Source organism: Schistocerca serialis, chromosome 3 (assembly GCF_023864345.2).
Source record: "Schistocerca serialis cubense isolate TAMUIC-IGC-003099 chromosome 3, iqSchSeri2.2, whole genome shotgun sequence".
Classification (NCBI taxonomy): Eukaryota; Metazoa; Arthropoda; class Insecta; order Orthoptera; family Acrididae; genus Schistocerca; species Schistocerca serialis.
In genome coordinates, this window is record NC_064640.1 from 356,765,917 (window position 1) to 356,791,429 (window position 25,513).

The 25,513-nt window shown below is 40.0% G+C and overlaps 1 protein-coding gene across 1 annotated transcript in view; it reads left to right on the forward strand.

The window, feature by feature from the left end:
• The window catches only part of LOC126470844 (trithorax group protein osa-like), a 62,078-nt gene that overhangs the window by 12,601 nt on the left and 23,964 nt on the right, over positions 1-25,513 (forward strand). The window contains exons 3-6 of the mRNA XM_050098860.1: positions 14-230; positions 10,448-10,551; positions 11,081-11,222; positions 11,842-12,016. Of these exons, the coding sequence (XP_049954817.1) occupies positions 14-230; positions 10,448-10,551; positions 11,081-11,222; positions 11,842-12,016 (638 nt within the window). The remainder of the gene's footprint in view (positions 1-13; positions 231-10,447; positions 10,552-11,080; positions 11,223-11,841; positions 12,017-25,513) is intronic.

Below are 25,513 nucleotides of genomic sequence, written 5' to 3' on the forward strand. Positions count from 1 at the left end.
CTTAAATTCACAGGTCACAAAAAACAAAACCTGGAAAGACATTGCAGGGCTTTTAGGCATCGGAGCATCTTCAAGTGCTGCATATACACTTCGGAAGCATTACACGAAAAACCTTTTGGCCTTCGAATGTCACTTTGACCGTGGAGGTATAGACCCACAACCAATTATAAATCAAGTGGAATCTACTTCGAAGAAGAAGATGACCAAGACATCATCAGTTCCATCTCCAGGTAGTCCATAACACTGTACTGTTGAAATCCTTACAGAAAATTTTAATTTTATGTACTTAATTGATTTGATTTGTGCCTCTACAAAGCTGCTCTGAAGTGATTACTGACATGGGCTCTACATTGCTTTTGGCCCTTAAATTATGTAGAATATTGTGATCACATGCCATCTGATGCAAAAGAGTGGACAGAGGAATTGCAAGTTCTACTCTTCTCTCTTTCAGAAAAGCTTGCAGAATCTTATAACTTATGTACTCATATCCTGTTCATAACATATTTTGTGTTAAAGTGAGTTGTTGAAAAAGGGCCAAAATGGCATATTTGGAAGTGAATCTGTAATAGAATATACTATCACAGTGAAGTGGGCAATGGACAGTTTTCCATTGTAAGATAACGGCAACAAGTGACAGTAGCATCATTCATGCTTTTGGTGCTGGTGGTGTGAAGTAAAAAAGATTTTTATTAGTTGTTGATAATAGTATTGGTATGTGTTGATGCATGAAATAAGTATTATACAAGGGAATAAATTTTAACTCTTGTGCATTGCTAAAAAGCACAGTTAAAAATACACATTTATATGTTGTTGAGGCTGTGTACTGTCAGTACTTACTGATGGTACACATTGTACAATATACGCATCAAATCATATAACAAAATTGAAGATACTAGTCAGTGAGGAGCCATTAGCGTGTTTAATATTACTGGAGTTAAATTCCGTGAGGTAATGTATGATCCAGTCACATCAATGCAACCACCTGTGAGAAGCATGAACAACCACCTTTTGCAGTGTGGGTGGGCAGAGAGAGAGTCAGTGAGGTTCTGAAAGGAACCAACAGGGATGAAGAGCCATGCCAACTCCAGTGCCATGGCCAGCTGCACTGGGTTCCTAGGCTGTGGACGCATTACGCAGACAGGCCGATTGAGATAGTCCCACGGATTCTTGATTGGATTTAACTGGTGAATTTGGTGGCCAGGGTAGTGTGGTAAATGCATCCTGGCACTCTTCAAAGCATGCAGCTACACTCAGAGTTGTATGACATGTTGCATTGTCATGCTGGTAGATGACTGTGCTGAGGAAAAAAAACAAACTGTGTATTGGGGTGGACATGGTTCCCAAGGGTATTTGCATAGTTGTGGTGATCCATTGTACCATCCAGAATGACAAGATCATCAAGGGAATGCCACAAAAATGTACCCCAGACAATAACGCTCCCTCCTCTGGCCTGGGCCCTTCACTTTTAGACGTTTCACGCCATCCGTGCCAACTACCATCTGCATGATGAAGTGTAAAACATGATTCATCAGAAAAGGCCACCTGACACCATTCAGTAGACTTCCAGTAGTAGCATTGGTGTGCAAAATACAGCCTACTGTGAAGCCACATGCACAGCAATGTATACTAAAAGGTTGTTGAGACACTGTTGGTAATCCCTTGGTTCATCAGAGCAGTCAGTTGCTCAGCAGTTGCAGATCTATTCAATCCTACACTTTCTACAACCATTGTTCACCTCTGTCATCTATGGCCTGTGTTGAACCACAGTTCCTTGGTGCCGGTTTTGAATAGCGCCATTTTGCTATGCATGGTATACTTTAACCACGGTGACGTGTGAACAATTTACAAACTTAGCCATTTCAGAATGCTTCCGCCATTGGCCTGAAAACCAATAAACATGCTCTTTTGGGAGTCAGATAAATTGCTCCATTTTCAAATTAGGACAATGACTGCACTGTTTCCCATGTGCCCCCTGACACACCTTATATACCCTCTGCTGCCATCTGCTGTCTGTGAGTGGTTACTGTATGTTGACATCGAACATAGGTGGTGGTCACATCACTGTAACTGGACTTGTGCATATTCAGTGTAAGGATTTTTAAATTGATCCTTCACAGAATAATTTAATTTCCTCTGAGTGAACATCAAATGTAGCACACATGTTCATCTAAATTGCTCAAAAAGAAAAAAAAAAAGTTTCACATCACCCACATATCTGTGATCGTGTTCACTCGTAGATTCGAGGGGAACAGGGAGTAAAAGAATTAACATTATGAAAATAAAAATGGTAAATATTGTGAAATAAAATAACAACAAAATAAAGGCAATCTGTTTATAAACATACATTTTAGCTTTGTAAATGCACATTTTAGCGAGTGTGAATTAAAATCTGTTTCTGGATAACATTCAGTATGCAGTTGCTCCACTACGTGTATTATAACATACTTTGATCCTCCTTGACAAGCTGTCCGTAAGGTGGTAGCCACATTACAGCTCAGATTAGCCTCTCTCTGATGAGGTAGGAGATTCCTTCCTCAGTACTGCGCAATGTTCAAATTACCCTCAGTAGCAGTGAGAGGTGCCTGACATTTATACATGGTACCAGTCCACAGCGTGACTGAGCCACCTCCGCGCTGAACCTATCGGTTGGCATGCCCGAGATGTGTGTTGGTACCTGGTAGTCTCTACAATCTTCTGTGATGACAATTGTCAGGTGTCAGACAAATTCTGCATCTACTGGCAAAGAGATCCGAATGCTTTTGGTAGAAGTTTCATTCTAGATGATCCCTTACCAAACCTGTCAATGTACAGAGTTGATTTAAGGTCTACTGTTGTCAATAACATATGTCTAGAGATGAAACTGACTATACAGAGACAGTCATGTGGCATCTGGTTTGACACAGTTCTCTCAGTTGCCTTTGGAAAGTCATTAAGCAGCTCTCTTGCTTTCTCCTTGGATATACAGAGTGAGTCACTAACTATTGCCACCTGGAATAACTCTGGAAGAATGAGAGTAGCTGAAAAGTTTGTGGGACAAATGTTGCATGGGACAACGGGGGCCATGATATGGCATTAGTTTTTTGTTTCTAGGTGGGGTGCTTCAGAGATATGAAGGTCAACTTTGTTTCTTTAAATGGGACGCTATAGATTGGTACTTATTTTCTGATAGTGGCTATCGAGACGAATCCAATGATGTGTAACACTATGGCCTTTGAAGTTCAACAAAGGTCAAAAAGGTGGCATGAACATCGATTTACAGAATGTGTTTGAAGTGATGACCATTTGTATCAGTGCAGTGCTGCAATCTTATCATCGTGGATTTGGTGGTATTCCTTATCACTTTGGCACTGATTGAAACACAAGCTCTGACAATTCTCTCTTGTATATCGTGCAAATAATAAATATTCACCGAATATGCGTATCCATCTAATGTACCATTGACATGTAAACACCATTCGACGGTTTCACAATAAAACACTAACAGAAACTGTAATACTAGTAATGTCAAATCAAGCGAATGTTAATGATGTATTCCTTCGAAGAACAAATCGATATGCTTCTCATTTACAGAGAATGCCAACGAAATTCAGTGAGAGCTAGATACTTATACACCGAAAGATATCCTCCATGTACCCACCCTACATGTCATACACTTAAATGTGTGTATAATAAATTGAGAACAACTGGGTCTTTAACGCATGGGAAACATATCCGGCAAAGCAAAGTTACTAACAAGGAAATGGAAATTGGTACTCTTGCCACTGTGGCTCGAGATCCTTGTGTTAGTTCCCATCAAATCACAAGGGAATCTGGCATGAGCCAGAGTAGTGTTGTTCGTGTTCTGCATAAATATCATCCTTACCATATCAGTCTCCACCAACAATTAACTGGTACGGATTGTATGGGTGACATTGAATTCTGCCAATGGGCTCAATTTCAGATTCAGAGTGATGACACATTTTTGAATTTGGTTTTATTTAATGACAAGGCCTCATTCACGAACCGTGGAAATGTTAATTTGTATAACATGCATTATTGGGCAACTGAAAACCCATGTTGGCTGCAGCAAGTTGCACACCAAAAACTGTGGTCGCTGAATGTGTGGTGTGGGATTCTAGAGGCCAGAATTACAGGCACCTATTTCATCAAAGGAAATCTTAATGGTAGGGAGTACACCACATTCGTGCAAGGAACATTAAGTCTGTTGTTGGAAGAAATACCTTCAGGAACAAAGAACAGAATGTGGTATCGACACTATGGGTGTCCGACACATTTTTCGCTGATGGCTAGAAATGAGTTGCAGAGAGAATTCCCAAATCATTGGATTGGACACGGAGGAAATGTGTCATGGTAGCCTCATTCGCCAAACTTGATGCCTCTGGATTTTTTCTTGTGGGGTTTCGTAAAAGACATAGTTCATAAAGACATTCCAACTACACTGAAGATATGCGAGAGAGAATTGTCAGAGCATGTGCTGCGATAAGTGCCAAAGTGTTAAGGAATACCACTAAATCCATGATAAGAATATTGCAGCACTGCATTGATACCAATGGTAATCACTTACAACATCTTCTGTAAATGGACGTTCATGCCACCTTTGTGACCTTCGTTGACCTTCAAAGACCTTACTATTACACATCATTGGATTCATCTTGATAGCCACTGTCAGAAAATAAGTACCAAACTATGGCATTCCATTTGAAAAAACAAAGTTGACCTTCATATCTCTGAAGTGACCCCACATAGCAACAAAAAACCAACGTCATATTATGGTCCCTGTTTTTCCCATGCAACTTTTGTCCCACAAACTTTTCGGCTTCTATCATACTTTTGGAGTTATTTTAGGTGGCAATAGTTAGTGACTCACCCTGTATATGAGCCATAATGTATATGTTAGACACATTAGCTAGAACTGTTAACTGTCAATGACAACTACAAGGCATATCTCTCTCTCTCCTGTCTCGTGACAGATGTACAAATGACATTACTGTGATGTATGTTAGCAGGTGGGCATCTTCCCACTTAGACATCCTGCCTTGCCCTAAGATGATAAAGTGCACACAGTTTACTTTTGAAGTGACTCTTTGAGACATATCGACAAGCTAAATAGTGTACACAGACTAAATTATCATTCCATGTGCTCTACTAAATGGCACAGAGAATGTAGTTTTATGTTTAACACATCTACACAGTCATTGTCGTATGAGAGCTGAGAAAGAGGTTGTGTGTGTGTGTGTGGTGGTGGTGGGGGGGGGGATTATAATAAACAGAAATTTTGTCCCACAAACATAATTTCGTTATTCTTGTGTTTAAAGTGAAATGGATATTTTATTTTTTGCCCCAATCTCAAAATACACACATCAAAAAAAGTTTTACATCACCTCGGTTCTGGAACCTGTATAGAAAATTGGAATAGATATCAACATAAACATCATTTCCACCTTTTTTTATTGCTCATGAAAACCACACGTTGCGTGTTGTACCAACATACAGTGCGACCTTCAGAGGTGGTGGTCCAGATTGCTGTATACACCGGTACCTCTAATATGCAGTAGCACATCCTCTTGCAATGATGCATACCTGTATTCATCATGGCATATTGTCCACAAGTTCAGCAAGGCACTGTTGGTCCAGATTGTCCCAGTCCTCAATGGCGATTCAGCGTAGATCCCTCAGAGCGGTTGGTGGGTCACGTTGTCCAGAAACAGCCCTTTTCAATCTGTCCCAGGTATGTTCGATAGGGTTCATGTCTGGAGAAAATTCTGGCAACTGTTGTCGAGTGATGTTGTTATTCTGAAGGAAGTCATTCACAAGATGACAAGGGGGCGTGAATTGTCGTCCATGAAGACGAATGCCTCGCCAATATGCTGCCGATATGGTTGCAATATTGGTGGGAGGATGGCATTCACGTATTGTACAGTCGTTACGGCCCCTTCCATGACCACCAGCGACGTACGTTGGCCCCACATAATGCCATCCCAAAACATCACGGAACCTCCACATTGCAGCACTCGCTGGACAGTGTGTCTAAGGCGTTCAGCCTGACCGGTTGCCTCCAAACATGTCGCCGATGATTGTCTGATTGAAGGCATATGTGACACTCATGGGTGAAGAGAACGTGATACCAATCCTGAGAGGTCCATTCGGCATGTTGTTGGGCCCATCTGTACCGCACTGCATGGTGTTGTGGTTGCAAAGATGGGCCTCGCCATGGACGTCAGGAGTGAAGTTGCACACTGTTTGAGTCATAACATGACGTCTTGTGGCTGCACGAAAAGCTTTGTGCATCATGGTGGACTTACTGTCATGGTTCCTCTGAGCCATATTCCATAGGCAGCGGTCATCCACTGCAGTAGTAGCCCTTGTGCGGCCTGTGCGTGGCGTGTCATCAACAGTTCCTGTCTCTCTGTATTCCCTCCATGTTCGAACAACATCGCTTTGGTTCACTCTTTGACTCCTGGACACTTCTCTTGTTGAGAGCCCTTCCTGGCATAAAGTAACAATGCAGATGTGATCGAATCACGGTATTGGCCATCTAGGCATGGTTGAACTACAGAAAACTTGAGCTGTGTACCTCCATCCTGGTTGGATGACTGGAATTGATCAGCTGCCGGACACCCTCCATCTAATAGGTGGTGTCCATGCATGGTTGTTTACATCTTTGGGCGTGTTTAGTGGCATCTCTGAACAGTCAAGGGGACTGTGTCTATGATACAATATCCCCATTCACCATCTGTCTTCAGGAGTTCTGGGAACCGGGGTGATGCAAAACTTTTTTTGATGTGTGTACCAGTAAACGATTGATGATACATTTTGGAAGTTAGTATCAGTTGATGCATTTGACTTATGTAGGCATTGGTTGTCTCATTCTTTCTCTACAAATAACGCATTCTGCAAACTCTTCTGAAATGACAAGATAAACCATATGCTTCCCTTCATTATTCTGTTATTTTAGTTACTTCTGATGTGATAGTAAATCTATAAAGATTTTAAAGAAAATTGAGAGATTGATTGTGCAGTAATTTAGCAGAGTTGAGAGTAGGTCAGTATTCATAACGTTCAGTGATAGCATACGGAAAGTTGGTTTTAATCATTGGCAGAGTGGTTCATTGACAGGTTTATCACTCACAGTGATGTAACACAGTGTAAGAACAGTGGTCATAAAAAGCTCTTAACATACAGGGTCCAGAGGTGAGTGTTGTGCCTTTTCAATGATGATAGGTTTCAAATTTAACATGGCTTGGTGCCGTGGGTGAGTGGTGGTCCATCTCAATCAGTTTCAAAGAAAACTATATGAAGGGAAGTGTGTGCAAAGAACGTTTGGAATTGTGTAACTCATGAGAGGCCATTGCTCAGAGCGGTACATAAAGCTGCACTTCTTCAGTGGACCAAACACACACAAAAATGGAAATGATCGTATGATGTCAGTGGCCAGGAGTTCCCAGTTGGGAAGTTCTGCCGCCAAGTGCAGGTCTTATTGAGTGTGACGCAACATTGGGCGACCTTCGTGTTGAGAATGGGGATGAAATGATGATGACAGCACAACACCCAGTCGCTGAGGGGAGAAAATCTTCTGCCCCAGTCGGGAATCGAACCCGGGCCCCTGTGTGTGGCAATCCAATGCACTGACCATTCAGCTAATGGGGCGGACAACACACACAAACTGGACATCTGCAGGATGGAGGTGAGTAGTGTGGTCTGTCGAGTTGCGATTTGACCTCTTTTATACAGTGCAAGGCATTGGGAGCAGTGACACCCTGATGAGGCAGTGTGTGGAGGCAAGAGGTAGTTCTGTGATGTTTTGGTGGTATTTTTTCGTACCATTACTTGGAATCCCCCATTCGGGTTACTGTGAACATGAGTTGGGATGTTGATTTCAACACTGTGAGTGACTAAATGTCACCCTTTCCTCATAGCCATGATGAGAATGCTGTGGACACTCCCCTCTTTCAACACAATAACAGTTGTGTTCACTGGGTTTCACGCATATGTGCTTGGTTTGATGAAGACTTGGGGCCTTACTGCATTTCAGTTGGTGTACTAAATCATCTGATGGTAATCCCATAGAAACTGTGTGGGAAGGTTTGGAATAATGGGTGAAATGACAGTCAGCCTCCCCACATTTTGGTAGCTATACAGGATTTAACCATAACTGAGTGCCATCAGTTAGGTATGTCACACCTGAAGAAACTTACAGGTTCTCTTCCTTGCAAAACTGGAGTGATTGTGAAAGCTAGAAATGTTGTGCAGTATTAGCATTGTACTGTTTTGGGGGGTGACTAATTTTTTCCCCAGTATGCTAATGTAACATAAAGATGTGCCACATTCTCTTCATGACATCATTTTCATCATCTGCCAGTGCCATTATCAATTATGTAATTAAATCATTTTTAAGTATGCAGCACTTGACAAGAAAAAAGTGAGAGATCATCCATATAAGTGTTAAAAGGAATCCATGAAACTTTGGTTACACTATAAGTCAGTTAGCTCTAAAGGCCATAATTGAACTAAATACCTAAGAATTACAATAATGAACAACTTAAATTGGAAGAAAATACATAGGAAATGTTGTGGGGAAGACAAACCAAAGGCTGTGTTTTATTGGCAGAAAACTTAGAAGATGCAGCAGATCTAGTAAAGAGACTGCCTGCACTGCATTTGTCCATCCTCTTCTGAAGTACTGCTGCACGGCATCGGATCGTTACATGGTTCGATTAATGGAGCACATTGAGAAAGTTCAAAGAAGGGCAGCAAATTTTGTAGTATCGAGAAATATGGGAGAGAGTCATGGACATGATACAGGATTGGGGTGGACATCATTAAAACAAAGGTGTTTTTCACAGTCACAGTAACTTCTCACGAAATTTCAATCACCAACTTTCTCCTCTGAATGTGAAAATGTTTTGTTGACACTGACCTACATAGGGAGAAATGATCATCATAATAAAATAAGGGAAATCAGAGCTTGCACGGAAAGGTATAGTTGTTGGTTTTTTCCACGCATTGTTTTAGAATGGAATAACAGTTAATAATAGAGATATTATTCCTCTACTTGCAATGATTCATCAGCATGAAATTGAAGGCCTCGGTGGTGTTCTTCTAGTTTTGGAAAAAGATTAAAGTTAGATGGGACCAAGTCAGAACTGTGTGGAGGACGATCAACCGACAGTGATCCCCCTAAGCATCGGATTACAGCAGATTTCACTGTGCTCGTGTGTGATTTGGCATTGTCATGCTAAAGAAGAGGTTGGACGAACTCTTCAAATTCAAAAATCGATTACAGCATTCAGTTTCTCACACACCGACATAGTTACATTACATACTGCCATGCTGTACACTACAATCCGGAGCCCTCTAGTGGCACACAGTTACATTACATACTGCCATGCTGTACACTACAATTCGGAGCCCTCTAGTGGCAGAGGGTTGCAAATATGTAGACACAAAGAATAAAAGTGTAGAATGGTAACAACATTAATTTTATTTAAAAAATCATTGCAGGCGTACTTTTCAGTAAGCCCTTGTACAGCATTGCTCCAAATATGTTATAAAGTTCCCTCCAGAATTATAATTCCAAACAGAATGGAAAAGAACAGCTTTTGTATAGTGGAGCAATTCCTGCCACATAACAAACTGATTTTTATTCAATAGCTCAGCACGTGCAGACAGTCCCAGTATTTGATGAACATCTTAATATGCAGGTCCTGGTCTGAATGTCTTGTAGAATTTTGTGTCCACTGTGACTGCTAAATATGCAGCAGTACCCGCGATGTAGCCCCTTTCCCCTCTCTTTGTATATATACTAATGCTGATCATCGTGAATCTTTGTTAGCACTGAGTGATAAGATTCATACATTGGACCCACTTTATGTTGCGGCTGCTGATATTCAAGTCTACAATCCAAACTTCTTGATTTAGCGCTGTTTGAGTTACCATTGTCTTCTTTCCCTAAGCTCCTTAAACAAGGCCACAGCTGAATCCTTTCCCCATCTGCTCCTCAACACCTCCCCTTTTTTCAGCAAGTTCATGTTGATGGTTAATTTAATTGTCCTCTTTGACTTGTTGACAGGTCTCTATGTGCATGTGCATGAATCAGTGATAATTCCAAGACAAAACATTGTTAGTTATTTTGCTGTGCTAATGATTTGGTGTGAAATTTCTGAAAAATGTACTTCCCTGTATAACACCTTCGACATTTTCACATACTGACTGAATGTATGTTCCTATAATTTACACACAGTTTTTTTTTCTGTTCCTTGCTGAGAAAAGGTAATACTTTACTGTAATATGAAATCTTTTTGAGAGACTATTAAGCAGATTGTTATAAAAAGCAATTTGACACTTCTGTAGTTTGTGAATACTTGGAGCAATTACTGATTCAGATTTCGACTATTGTACTTCACTTGTTGAAGCATTTGTGTGTGATAAAGGATTCTTTCAATTACAGGCTCATCAAATTCACAGGATTCATTTCCAGCAGCTGGTTCAAGTGGAGAAAATATTTTGATATTACAGTTAAGAGACTATTTCCCATATCTTCTGAGGAGTCCAGTTTGCACTGCTTTTGTACAATTTCCAGAGGCAAAAATCTGAAATTCTGATAAATTCGTAATGCACAATCTTCATTTTTTATAAACTCAGTATCAAAATACTATGTCACATGTAGATATCTGCTTCAGATTGCTGGATAAATATTTCTCCCCTGCTGAGGTAGACCAGCAAGTTCTGGCAGGAATTGTTGCTTTTATATTTGTTATTTTAGGTGTGTGACTACTCTTTGGTGCCATTGAAGGGGCAGAGAGATAGGGTTATCATAATCTGAAAGTAAAGTGCTCCTCATGGGTAGGCATTTATTGATACTTTATTTTGTATTACATCTGTGCCTCATTTTGAGCTTAATTTGTAAAATATAGTATAATGTAAGAGATTGCTTTGCATTTTTGTGTTTATAATTTGCTTTGTTAGTAGCTATGGAGGCCATGAGAAAACATACTTTTAAGTTTGATCTTCCTTCTCTGCTTTTATCTGTAAAACTCATAACTTGATTTTGACTGCAACCTGTTGGGGGAATTTGTGACAGCAGTTGCTTATTGTGCTAGGTGTGGGGGTGCCGATGCAAGGTGCAGGGGATAACATTAGCGTTTCCAACCCTTTTGACAACGTGGCGACTGGGCAGAGGCCCAATCCTTACTGCCCTTCTGGAGGCCCCTCTCGTCCCCAAGGTAACCCTCCCTAGATGTTCTTGGTCGCATGCTTCAGTGTGAGTTTTCCTTTTGCTTTCTGTTTATTACTTTTTTCCATTTCACACGTCAGCATGAACTGACACTTTAGTCTTCTAAGAAAACTAATTTCCTTGTTAATTTACTTATATATATTAGCTTGAGTGGCAAAAATTCATAAAGGGAATTGTGTTGATCCTAAAACATGGGAGGGAATGGGTGGCTAACTGTAGAATGGTTTCTGTGTGATTCTGTCCAGTGTTGTTGCTTGCTTGCTGGTTTACCTCTTTTTGTACTGTTTCTTCCCATAGATTTATTTCTTTGCACTTTTTTGAAAATTTTTTAATATGTTGAGCTGTTGTTGTTGTATTGAGTAATGATGTTTTAAATCCATGCATTTTGTATTTGTTTTTCTTCACTATTTTGTCTTTAAGTCTGTATACCCAGTCTGTGTGAAGTAAAGTAATTGTTGCATTGTTTGTTATTGATATTCAGTAAGTTGCTCATCTCAGTAATTCTTTTAATTTGCAATATATAGAATATCCAAATTACACTGATTACAATTTACTACAAATATAGTACAGTTTTGGAATGGTACTCTGGTTAATATGAATTTTTGCAGGAATTCAGCAAGGCTATCAAGGCCAGTCTGGGTACTCTCAGTATCCGGATCAGTATCCCCATAGTCGTGGACAACCAACGAATATGGGGCAGGAATTCAATCAGCAGTACTCTCCCAGCAGCTCATATCCACCTGCTCGGCCTATGTATCCTCCCTACGCTTCTGAGGCTGAAAGGTTGGCTTCGAGTTCCTCAGTATATAAACCCATGTGCATGTATTTTATCATGGAGTGATCTGATATTGACTTCTTGTAATGTGTTGTCAGGATATGTATTGTTCTGTATTGTTCACTGACATGCATTTGTGACTAATTTTTGCTTCAGAATAATAGAAAAGAGAAGTACCACAGATCTCTGAAAGGTAAACATCCCTTAGTTGGAAACAACGAAGTATATGAGAGGACAGTGTAGTGAGGCAGCAGTCGTGAAACAATAGTGAGGGAGGGGGGGGGGGGGATAGAATGGTAATAAAATTGCCCCATATTTGGAGGAGAGAAAAGTCAGATATTTTTGTTTGTGTTTATTTATTACTCTGGAGAACAGCCAGAGTGGTTCTTCCTGGAAAATGTTTATGTTTGGAGAAAGAAACTGCAGGTAATGTGTAATATTAATGAATGAATCTTGTGCAAGCTCCTGTGCAGTGGTGTAGTCATTCTCACCGGAGGATTACAAGTGTACTATTTGTGCTCTGTTCCTGTGCCATTTTCGCAGGGGAATGAAAAATGTGAACTCCACCACAACACATTTAAGCTGTGGTAAGTGGCTTACATAGAATTACCAACAAATGGAATATTGTCTGCACTGTTTGGTCTATGCTGAGGAAAAGTTGATGTTAAAATATTTCACATAATCAAAATTTGAATTGTTGCTGTAAGATGCTGCTTATATTTTACCATCTACTGTTTCTTCCCATAGATTTATTTCTTTGCACTTTTTTGAAATTTTTTTAGTATGTTGAGCTGTTGTTGTTGTATTGAGTAATGATGTTTTAACTCCATGCATTTTGTATTTGTTTTTCTTCACTAATTTGTATTTAAGTCTGTATACCCAGTCTGTGTGAAGTAAAGTAATTGTTGCATTGTTTTTTCTCCACTACAAATTTTTGCTTACAACATTCAAACTGTAATGTAATAACCGTAATATGAAGAGCAATCAAAGGAGCTGTCTCTGTTTACTGCTCTACAGTATTGTTTGATGTTCTTTTATTTCTGTATGGGGGAAGGGGGGGGGGGGGGGGGGAGAGGGAGAGAACTAGTGTGCAGATGGCATAAATGAATTTTGCATGAGAGTTCAGACTGACTGACATGAACCATGTAACAAAGGTTAAAAAAAGTATTTTATTTATGGTGCCGCAACATGAATTTTCTATTGACTCCCACTAGAAATAAAAATGTGACAAGCATTACATTGCAGACGTGGATTGAAAATACCACCACCACCACCACCACCAGGACCAGGACCATTCCTCTCCACAAGATAAGTTATGACTACATATTCTGGGATACAACAGTTGTGGCAGTCGCCAGGAGAATGTCAGTTCCCCCAACCCTTGTACTTTCTTCTTCTGTAATTGCCAATGCCAATTAGAATTCAGTCCATGGCAGTAAATGCATACAGTTAACACAGTGTCAATTATGACATGGCTGTCATTCAGGCAGCACCATAAAAAACAACAGTTACTCAGGTGATACCTATCACTGACATGTATTATTTAGTAATACTATGCTTGATTCATTCAGTTGCTGTTAGTATGGCTTTCAAACTGTGTTGTGACTTTGAGTCACTTATGTAGTCACTGGATTAAATAATTGGCAAGGAGAATGTAGATTCCTCTTGAGTACTTCCTTGCTCATGTTTGTTAGCTAATGCTACTAAATTCCAGTACGCACAGAGGAAAATGAAAGGATCACATACGAGGTATTTAAGAATTTCATGCAATTTTAAAGAGAGTCCCAGAGGAGAAGAAATCGTGACCAGACAGCAGATTGCCACAGCAAAAGCATGTGCCTTTTCACCTTAGATACTATATAGAATATGTGCAGAAGTATACTGAATGGAAACGTATGATTGATATGGAACTTTGTCTCAGAATAAGGATATTATCAGGTACTGCCAGAAGTGAAGCTTTGAGGGCCGATCGTGATTCATGTTCAAGTAGTTCAGTTGCTAGAACACTTGGCCACAAAAGGTGACGGTTCAAGTCCTGGTTTAGTGTATGGCTCTAAACTGCCAAGAAGTTTCAAGTATATTAAGGAAAGAAGACTTGTGTTCATAATTTGCACAATTTCTAGAAAAAAACGTTTTTGATCTCGCTTTTTTAGAATTGTGTGATTGTTGTCCATATCCTATAAGCCACAAGTGGCATATGTCTTAATGTCTTAAATGCATGAAATGATTTCACAGGGGGCCTTCATTTGATAGACAGAATTGTAAAATTTTTGGGATTAAAATACATAAAGTGTGTTGATAAGGCTTACAATCCAAAGAAGAATCCAATGTTGGATCAAAAATTTTGTGTGTGTTGAAGACCTGACGTAACGACAGTCACATTTGGTAAGATTTGAAAGACAGTAGTAGTTTACAAGTGTTTGCCATGAAAGGAAACAGACATTTTTGCAGTCTTTGTTATTTCAGTTGCACTTAGACAATAAATGTATATTGTTATTTGTATTTATTATTGAAGTGTGATTGAAATAGATGAGACTTTGAACAAATTGTCAATAAGTGCTTTGCAAGATACAACTAACTGAAGAAATGTGCAAAATTAATACTCCTTTCCAACAAATTCAATCTTTATCATGATGAGGTGAGTGCAAGAAGAGGTTACATCCAGAAATTACACATGCGGAATGAATTTAAAATGTGCAGAGTTTGCTCCAGGAAGTGATTGATCTTGTAACTGTGGGAGATGTGTTCAAGTGAAAGGCTTACACCACACTGAAAATTTGCACAGTCAGAAGAAAGTTCTGTAGACAGTGTTACCACTGATCTGAATGATTTCTCTGATACTGAATTTTAAGATATGTTCTAAAGTTAATCAAAACATGGTAATTGCTGTTATATTATTTATTCCCTTTCTTGCTACAAAGCTGTAAAACCTTATCTCTTGCATCTTTGCTGTCCAGAAATTTTCAGAGAACTACATTTTATCTGTTGACATGTAATGTATACAGAAATTAGAGGACTTCTATCCTTTGTTGGTATGTCATCTCATTGCAAATGGATAATTGTGTACTGTAATCCCACATAGTTAATGTTAAACTCTTGCCTTTGTTTTTGCCTCTGAGCAGTAATCTTGATAGGTGTATCTCAGAACAGGGAGCCACTGTAAAGTACAGGGTAATTACCATTTGAATTCCATTTTCGAAATGATGTAAATTTAAAAAAAAAAAAAAAAAATGAACCATTGCTCAGAATGACATCTTATATCAATAAAACATTATTGAAGAAGGGGGAAACGTTATTTTTTTTTTGGGGGGGGGGGGGGGGGGGGTTGAAAATTTTACCACTAGGCAGCACCTTAAGCGTCATAATGTAAGTGATTTTGGCTACTAACAAAAGATGAATCGCAATATGACAGCCATGATGTTAGTTGCATATGAAACCAACCATACTATGTAATGATGGCAGAAGTTTGGCATTCAATAGTTGTGGTACTTTAAGTTAGCAAAGCCCATCCACTGTGACATGGTTGTACTACGTCGGATGGGAAAAATTGGTTTTTAACTGTCCAGAGACCAGAAACTGCATAAAAAGCAACAACGACATCTGGTTTTAGTTTTCACAAGGCCAAGAAATGGCATAAAAAGCATGTCTTAAGACTGGCACAAGATGTGTTCAATTTGCTGTCCACCGTTTCCTGCCACAAGTTGAAATCTAAAAATGGCATGTTGCACAACAGATTGGAGTGTCTCATGGTTCACGTTCAGAATGTGGTGCTCAATGTGTGCATTCATTTCAGCTGTGTTTGTTATCAGAGCACTAAACACTATCTTTCAGGTTACCCCACAGACAGAAGTCACATAGATAAAGATCAAATTATCTGAACATCCAGGCTGTAGGGAAATGACAGCTGATAATTCTAGCATTTCCAAAGTGCCTCTGCAGCATCTTCATCACTGACTGTGCAATATGCAGAGGAGCACCACCTTGCATTCAGTGTTTAACTGTGATGGCACAGGTAACAGGCCCTGCAGGACCCATCTCCTCAGAAAATATGGTCTTTATATTATCAACCTGCACCATGCAGTTACTGTTGCAGATTGAAGCAGTAACGGATGTGTGAGCAGATTTCCCGTCGACCATATTCTGCAATTCTGTGTATTTTCATGTCCTTGTAGTTGGAAATGGGTTTTGTCTGTGTGCAGAATGTTCTATGGCCATTCATTGTCCACTTTCGTGCAAGTAAGAACACTAGAGAAAACGTTTTTGTTATTGGTAAGTCAGCATGAAGCAACTCCTGAAGATTGGTAAAATTGTGGATAGCAATGCAGGATGTTTTGTAAAAATTTATTCACCATGCTCACATTCATGTCCAAAGTTTGGGCAATTCCCCATGGACTGCATGTTTACACACCACCTTGTGACCTCTCCTGCAATGCTGTGGTCACTTCTACTGATGTTTGATCAGTTGTTTTTCTCCCTGTGCCACACTTTACTACAGAAGATCCTGTCTTTTTGAATTTTATAATAATTTTCTCCAGAACCTTGGCAAAAATTGGACCAATGCCTATTTTTGTACCCTTCAGCACCTGGAACTTTCTACAAAGCAGCTGACACACCAAGCGAGATGGCACAATGGCTAGCACACTGGACTCTCATTTGGGAGGACAATGGTTAAATCCCGCATCTGGCCATCCAGATTTAGGTTTTCTGTGATTTCTCCAAATCGCTCCAGGCAAATGCCGGGATGTTTCCTTTGAAAGGACATGGCCGACTTCCTTCCCCATCCTTCCCTAATCCAATGAGACCGAAGACCTCGCTGTCTGGTCTCCTCCCCCAAACAACCCAACTCAGCCCAACTGGCACACATCACTGTTCTTGTAGAAGAGCTTTACCAGTATCATGCAATACTGCTTTGAGACATGCATGCCGAGCATCTCAGGTTCAAAATTAGGAACAGCTGTTACCCTGTGTCTTTTATTTTGCTTATTCTGCCACTTTCAGTCCCATCTACTCATAATTTTTTATTCATAACATTTTCCCCTTGTTCAATAATAATCTGTACAAATTTGGTTAGGTTTTTACTGAGTTTTGAAACTGGTACTTCAATCATTATCACCCTGCATATACTCTTTGAGGCTTCTGAATTAATACATACATTTATAGCAAACTAGGAAAACAGTCAGTGCCATTTTGATGATGATTTGTGAAAATGATGAAATTGTCTGTATGTATGGGAAAATCCAAACCTAATGACAACTCTACAATCAGTTGCATGAAACCAAGTTGCATTGTGAAGGGTACTTTCATTTATATGCTTCAGTTGTTAAAGATGGCAATGTGAATCCCAGTGAATTGAGCAAAATGGTCACACTACTGGCCACATTTATAGGTAGTCCACAGCACATGCATGGGTACGCACAAGATGCAATAACGCATGTTTGTGCATAGGCCCACACAGATCTTTTTAAATCACATGCACATGAAATCCTACACAAGATAAAATAAAAGAACTTTTGTTAACTAGTCAATTGTCATTGGATTATCATTATATTTCTCCAAGGCTGTAAACAAAAATTGAAATCTTCAGTGGATTTCATTTCCAAGCATCACGGTTTTGAAGAGAAATGCTGTTGGTTGTTTTCCATTTAATGGCAAAATATAATTGTCACATGTAAACATTTTGCCTTAGTTGACAGAAAAGATCTCTCAATGTCAGGTTGATAGTGTCATCTCTGCAGAAACAGCAGGTATCACGAGTGATCAGGACTTCTTTGAAGTTGTCACCAAAATGTTATTTATGGTCCATGTGGCTTATTCAACAACCATTCTCCATGCACATCTAATGGGAAATGAATGAGATGATACCTAGGAGCATTACTTGCTGAGACTGACTACCAGTGGCACTGAAGGATATCCACTGTAACACGACACTCCACTGAAGATGGCTGCAAATCCATCACTTAAAAAGTATGAAACAATGATGCTGAACTCTGTAATTGTTGGGCTTTTCTGTACTCGCCATTACTCTCAAAAACATACAAAGCACTCATCAGTGTCGAGTATTGCAATTCAGGGAAACTGATAAAGTACATTTGCAAATATCTCAATGGAGGAAATGATATGGCAATTTTTGGAGCAGTAAATGCAGCAGCACCTATAAATGGAATCGACCACTATCAACTGGAATGGTACATTAGTAGGAATGAAATAGTATGGTGCATTTTATCATTTCCAATCCATGAACAATGTCAAATAGTTACTCATTTGACAGTGCACCTTGAAAATTGACAGTGTGTGTACTTCACAATGGAAAATGCATGTGCAAGAGCATTGTCATGTTTGCCAACAATGTTAACTGTGTTTTTTTCAATGTGTGAGGATGTTACATGCCTAAGACAGTAATCTGAAGTGCCGACATGTTATTCACAGAATGCATCAGAAAACAAGTTTAAACAATACAAACAGTGCAAAGCAGTTTCAAGACATCCCAATTTAGGTTTGATTGACATCTTAGGCCATCAGTACACCATTCACCAGACAATGCAGCATGCTGTTACTTGCAATTACTGTCAATTAGTCTACATGGCCCGACAACCTTCCAAAAACTGGGAATAGTAATTGGTCACGTATGTGTGTGTTTCAAGTGTGCAATGCTTGCCAGGAACTAAATTTTGAAAAATCCACCAGTTATCCCATGTAAAACAGCCATTGATGACATTAACTCATGTCTCAAATCATCAGTTTTATTACAACATTTACAGACATTGATTTCTGAAGACCAATTAACATGTGCAATTACGACATGAAGCATCTGCTGGACATTTGCAAAACGGTTGTTGGATACTAGAATGTTTAAATAGCAATTGATGAATTTGCACAACTTTATGCATTGTCAACAAACTTCTATAAAATCACAGCAGCTACAGATGAACTGATTCACTAAGTTCTACCAAATATCACACAGAATCACAAAAATCACTAGTTGCTCATGCAAGTGCTACATTAACAGACAATACCAATGATGTCAGTGCCATCAATTCCTGCATCTAAAATGAAACACCAGGTAGAGTGACAACATATGAGTCCATTGATACCGTAATGAATCAAGAAAAAGCTCTTAATTATTCAACTCGATTTGCCAGGCATTCCACGACACATTTCAACATTGAAAAGTGGCATGCCTATCATTCTTCTGTGGAACATAAATCCACCACTACTTTGCAACAGCACCAGGGTTGCAGTGAAAAAGATGTTGAACAATATCATCAAAGCTTCAGTTTGAAGTGGAAAATTTACAGGAGAAGATGCAATGTTGCCACACATCCCAATGATTCTCTAATGGACATGCCATTCAAACTGAAATGTTTGTAGTTTGTGTTGTGACTTGCATTTTCTGTGACCATCAACAAAATACAGGGAAAATTGCTATGAGTGTATGGACTAAATTTGGGAAATTCGGGCTTCTTATGCATACAGCTGTATGTGACATGCCCACACTTTTGGAAACCTTGTGATTTATTTGTTCATACATCAGACGCAAAAGGCAGAGATCCAGCACACAGTTCTAAGGATCAGTGCATAGTCTGTTGCAGAGTGAAAATTCATTCTGAAAGTAACTGGCTTGTTTTATATAATATTCCATTTGTTTTGTGGTGAAAAATTGTCATGGATTTGGTACTCACTTTTTTTGCCTGTATTCATTTGATTGACCTGAGGGCTTTAAATAAGAAAATTCATTATTAGTTGCTTTGCTTTAGGGTATTTTGAGTCTGTAACTTACCAAGTTCAGATAGCAGACATAATTTCAGTGGGACAGTTATTCTGTGTATAGTTATTTAGTTTTGTTCTGCACTTAAGTACTTGTTTATGTGATATGTTTATGTGTATGCTACAGTTGCTGATCAACCCTGTGTTCACTATGTTGTTTGTGACACCTTTTAGTTACAGATTATCATGCCTGCAACCTTCGACCTTGTTCAAAGAACTTCTTGCAATTTCTGCCATCTCTCTCATGTGTCTGTTAACAAACATTTTAAATCATTTTGTGGATGTTATATTTATGATGTAATAATTAATGGCTCTGGACCTTAAAATTCTTTTTATTGGAACTTAAAGCCTTACAGTGGAACATTTGCTGTGGGCACTTTAACATTCAAATTCTGAGCTGTTCACTTGGACACTTGCTTGCAACTTAAGGAGATAGTTAAGGACAATACATTGTGACAAATAGATCATTATTAACACTTTCAAGATTGGTCTCTCAGGTCTATCTCAGACTATCCACACTATCATTTTTAGAGGATTTCTGAAAACTTGCTTCTTTGGAACAATAAAATAAATACGTTGAATTATTCCATAAAAATCTAGACATTTGTTTATTGAAATATATGTAAAGATTTATTGTATTCTATCTTATCAAATGAAAACATGGATTATCTGTATTAAAATACCATGTTTATGTCATCTGAAAAAAGAAACGCATCATACACATTACATGTATTTTGTCTGTGTGTGATACATTTTGAAACAGTTTAGCATCTAGAGAGCTCCACAACTCAGACAACATACCACAAGAAAGTGTCTCTCCATGGGGATTTACACCTCTGTTGTCTGATTACTTTGTTACACTCTATAAAATCAAGGTTTGGATTCACCTTCTTTTGGGATAAAACTGACTGCTAGTTCCAGAAGAAAATTTGCTAATTTGTATTTTTTCCTTTCAACATTGATTCCTGGTTTCCTAATACCAGATAAAAAGTACTAGCAGCACTGATCATAAAAAGGTGAAAGAATAATTTTTCCCAACATTTCAGCTGTTTTCTTTTGAATGGCTATTGTGCTGTTATCTGGTCTGATCTGTCAACACCTTTCTTGTAAATATTATAGTGTAGCAAACTGTTGAATCTGCTGGAAGTAGCACAACTACTCAAGTGAACGCTGTGTGACAGGTTAGCAGCTTCAATGTGTCTCCTTTATTAGTCCCGTTTTACATACAACAGGCGTTTCCTTCTGCTTGGAATTATTTCAGCTCTTTTTCGGTTTTTGTTTGATAGTGCTTTGCGGAAACTTGCTGTTTACCGTACAAGTAACAACTGGTGTTACATCTTTATTTGTACAGAAACATTGAAGCTGCTGGCACAATATAAAAGGAAGAACATACAGAGTGAATATGAATGTGTAAAGTTTCACCTGCAAGTAATATTTCAACATAGTAGCATACTGATTATGTGCTTGCTTTCTGACTGACTCATAGTAGCAGACCCAGTTATTATCTGTATATATTAGTTACTGAATATGTAAATGAGCCATTTATTGGTAAATGAATGTAAGTGTATGGTATGTACTTATGTGGGGGATGGCTGGATGTAATTTATACGTTACTGCTGGCATACCAATTTTCACTTTGTTTATGCAGCTTTATTTTTATCACATGGATGGCTGATACATTTCTGTACAGATGCAATTTGGAGTTTATATTCATTTTTGTAACTTGACTTGTACACTCTTACAGCTGATGATATCTGTATCTTATCACATGATAATTAAAACACAAAACAGTGTCAAGGTTTTTCTCCTTTTTATGTCAGTCTCTTGGCTTCCTTAATAATGGCCATCTAGAGGCTGACATCAGCCTTTTGTGAAAGGCCCTCAGGGGCTCAGGATTCGTTTCCTGGGTACAGGCTTGGTGACCCTAAGGTTCCTGAGCTGGGGACTGGTAAGTGTCACCAGTCGCCTGTCACCATAAGCTCTGGGCATGCTGCAGCAACCACTGTGCAGCATGATGGTGGAATGTTGTGTGTCATGGGCTTTACCACCCGGATCACATGGATGGTACAAACTGCTGTTAGAAACCCCTCAGTCTCAAGGTGTGCTGTGCGCTGATGAGGTGGAACAGTCATTTGCGGGCAACTTCTGAAGAACCTGGTGTGCCTCTGTTGTATAAGGCTTACTTTGTTAAGTGGGGCTCTGTCTAGGTGAACTTTTATTCCCCTAGCTGTTCATGGGACCAAAATGGATCCTTCGAAATTTTCCCTTCCTCCTCTCAGTGGAAAAGGTAGACTGCTGGAAGGTACCCAATCTAACAAACGGGCTCATGTAGCCAGTCCTTCTGATTCATTCTAAAAGTATTGTCTTGAGTAATAGAACACGTGCTGATTATCAGAAAGTGGTTTTAATAGTGAGAAGAAAAGAGTGTAGTTTTGAGAAGGTTTCCCCATCCTATATCCCAAAGGGTTTTGAGGGAACCTGTGGCTCTTTAAAAACAGTAAAGTGCTTGTGCAATGCGACATTGTTAGTGTAAACTTCTAGTTCCCAACCATCAGCTAACCTCCAAGAAGGTAGCTGCTTCAGGGAGTGTGCAATAGACACTGAACTGTGCAACACGTTGAACTACAGCAAAGGTGTTGTGACTTGCAGGGATCTCGTTCACATTCCCAAGGAGGTATTGTGATGTGAGTGGGCTCCAGAAGGTGTAGTCGATGTGAAAGACATTGTGAAGAGGGTAGATGGGATCTTGTAAATTCAGATTCCTTTATCTTGATATTCAATAGTATGGAAGTCCCTGAGTACATTAAGGCAGATTTCTTTCATCTAAACATGCGGCCTTATGTCACCAACCCAATGCCTTCTTTCAAATGCCAGCACTTTGGACGTACTAATTGTGGGAGTCGTGGAGAAGCCACTTCGGGAAAATGTGGTAAGGCTGCCCATGAAGAGTCGCTTTTACATCTCCTTTGAAGTGTATGAACTGCTCTGGGGCTCACTGTGTCTGGAGTCAGGATTGTAGTGTATACCTTGAAGAACAAAAGGTGCGAAAGCCTAAGACTCTGTAATGCATTCCATATAATGAGGCCAAAAAAATAATAAAGCTATGCCGCCCACCAATGTTCACTACTTGTACCTCCTTTGTTTCAGTTCCTAAACAGCTGATGTTGCTATGCAAACAGAGGTTGCTACTATCAGCACTAGTACCTGCGTTGGTCAATGTACTTGTGCTGCTGCAGTCATTTTGAAGCCTGTCCCTCCCTCCAAAACTTCAGAAAAAGCGTGGTTGCTGACAATGCAGAAGTCCTGCCCCTCCAAAGACTCAGTCTGGTCCACTGTCCAGTACTGACACTACCACTTCTGCAGTTGCCTCCTCAGACCAAAAAATCAAAGTTGAAGGCAAAGAATTGTCCACTGGTGGGGATGGGAAGTACACAGTCTGACAGTATTGATGTCATCCTTTCAGACACCTGTTTTGACTCTTCTTTGGAGGCTATGGACCTTGATGTGAGACAGGGACAACCATCTCAACCAAAGACTGAGCTCCACCCATTGTGGGCTCCCCTCCCAGGCCAAAAGTTAGGGTGAAAGTGTTACCTCATGATAGACGGCTCCCATCTAAAAGTGGAACATTAATGGGTTCATATAATGTTATAAAATGTGACACCTGCAGTCGTCCTTTTGATGTTATTTATTATACAGTTACCAGTTTTGGTGACTCAATATACGATCTTCAGGCCTTAACTGATGCCAAGGGGGTTAACTCCAATCGTATACACAATCCCATCAGTGGCAGACATCTCTGAACTGGTTTCCATAGACTATAACATTGATGTGTCTCCAACCCAAAAATGCCAACATAGCTTCTGAGGTGTTCCATTTTATTACATACCGAAGTCCCTCCAACCTTCAGTCAGAAGGATGGACATACGAAAACTTAATGTGTTCAGGACACACATGGAGGAACCGAAATTCCTTACAAAGGCACACTCCCTGTGCTTGTGTTTAAGGAAACACATTTCAAGGCCACTGGTGCCCCTGCGCTACTGGGCTGTACCCTCACCTGACATGGGAAAGAGCCAAGATTGGGGTTACTGTCTTTGTCAGTAACGCACATCAATCCTATCAATCCTCTGCTCTCTCCTTGGTTACCAGTCTAGAAGCAGTAGCTGTTGCTCTTCACATGGGTGATAAGATCACTGTCTTGCTCCCTGTATCTACCTCTACAGGATGTGATAGACTCTGAGGCTTATATGTCTTATTGCACAACTCCCCTGCCTGTTTCTGCTACTGATTAATTTCAATGCCCATAATGTATTATAGGGCTTGAACTATACTTGTCCCAGGGGTCGAAACTTGGAGAACCTCATGATATCTCAGGAGCTGTGCATCCTCAACACAGGCAGTCTTACTCTTCTATCAGCTGCTTCTGGCTTGTCCTCAGACAATGACCTCTTTTTCTGCTCTCCAGCCATTGCAGTTTCAACACAGTGGGAAGCAACTGATGACCTTTGTTCCGGTGACCACTTCTCAGCGTGGATTCACCCACTGGAAATGGATTGCTTGAACAGAAATCACCGAAATGGATGGGCAGCAGGGCTAACTGTACACTGTTCAGTCAGCTGGTTGTGTTTGAACACCATGACAGTGTCCAGAAATGAGTGGATCACACATCAGACGAGTGATCCTGCTGACTTTCCGTTCCAAAGTCTTCAGGTCATCTTAGGAGGCAGCCTGTGTGCTGGTAGACTGATGAGTGTTGTTCAGCAGTCTGGGTGTGGCATGCTGTTCTTCGATGGTTTAAATGCCTCACAACAGCAAGCAACCTCACAGCCTTTCAAGTTGCAGGAGCCAAGGCTGAACACGTAATTAAGGAGAGCAAGGAAAGGTCATGGCAAATGTTCCCGGGCTCCATCAACTGTTCCACATATTCTACAGAGGTATGGACAGCCATCGGGAGGATTTTCTGGGGCACAGTTGTTTACCAATAGCAGCAGTGCTGAAATGAGGGTGTTTTCCAAACAATGCCTGGTGTCATCACTCAGACAATGGCAGAGAATTTTACAGCAACTACTACCAATTCCAGCTGGGATCCAGTGATCTACCGTTACTGTGTGACTGCAGAGAGGGACAATATGGACTTCAGATTCCACAATTTTGAGGCTTTCAACTGGCCTCTTGCCATGTGGGACCTGGAATTAGCACTGCCTGAAACTCAAGATACTGCACCCGGTCACAACCAAATCTAGTGCTGCATACTTCGACATTTGCCAGCAGCATCAAAGGAAATCCTTCTCGAATGTTTCAATCTTATATGGCAGACAGGAAACTTTCCCAACTCCTAGAGAGAAGCAATTCTGCTACCTCTCCTCAAACTAGTAAAAGACCACACATGTACCAGTAGTTATCAGAGTGTCGCCTTAATGAGCTGTGTAGGAAAGACCCTGGAGCAAATGGTTAACTGTCGTCAGGTCTGATTGTTAGAGACCAGGTAATTCCTTAATCACGCTTGGTGTGAATTCCAGATTTCAGTCCACTGTTGACAACCTTGCCGTACTGGAGACGGCTATTCAGCAGGCTTACTTACAGTACATCACTGACTTGATATCTTCTTTGATATAAGTAAGATGTATGATACTACTTGGAGAAAGTATTGTCATGCAGCTCCATCAATGAGGCGTTTGTAGCCATCTCCAGATCTCCATGCAGTCTTTACTGTCTTAAGTGCTTTTTTTAGATCCCAA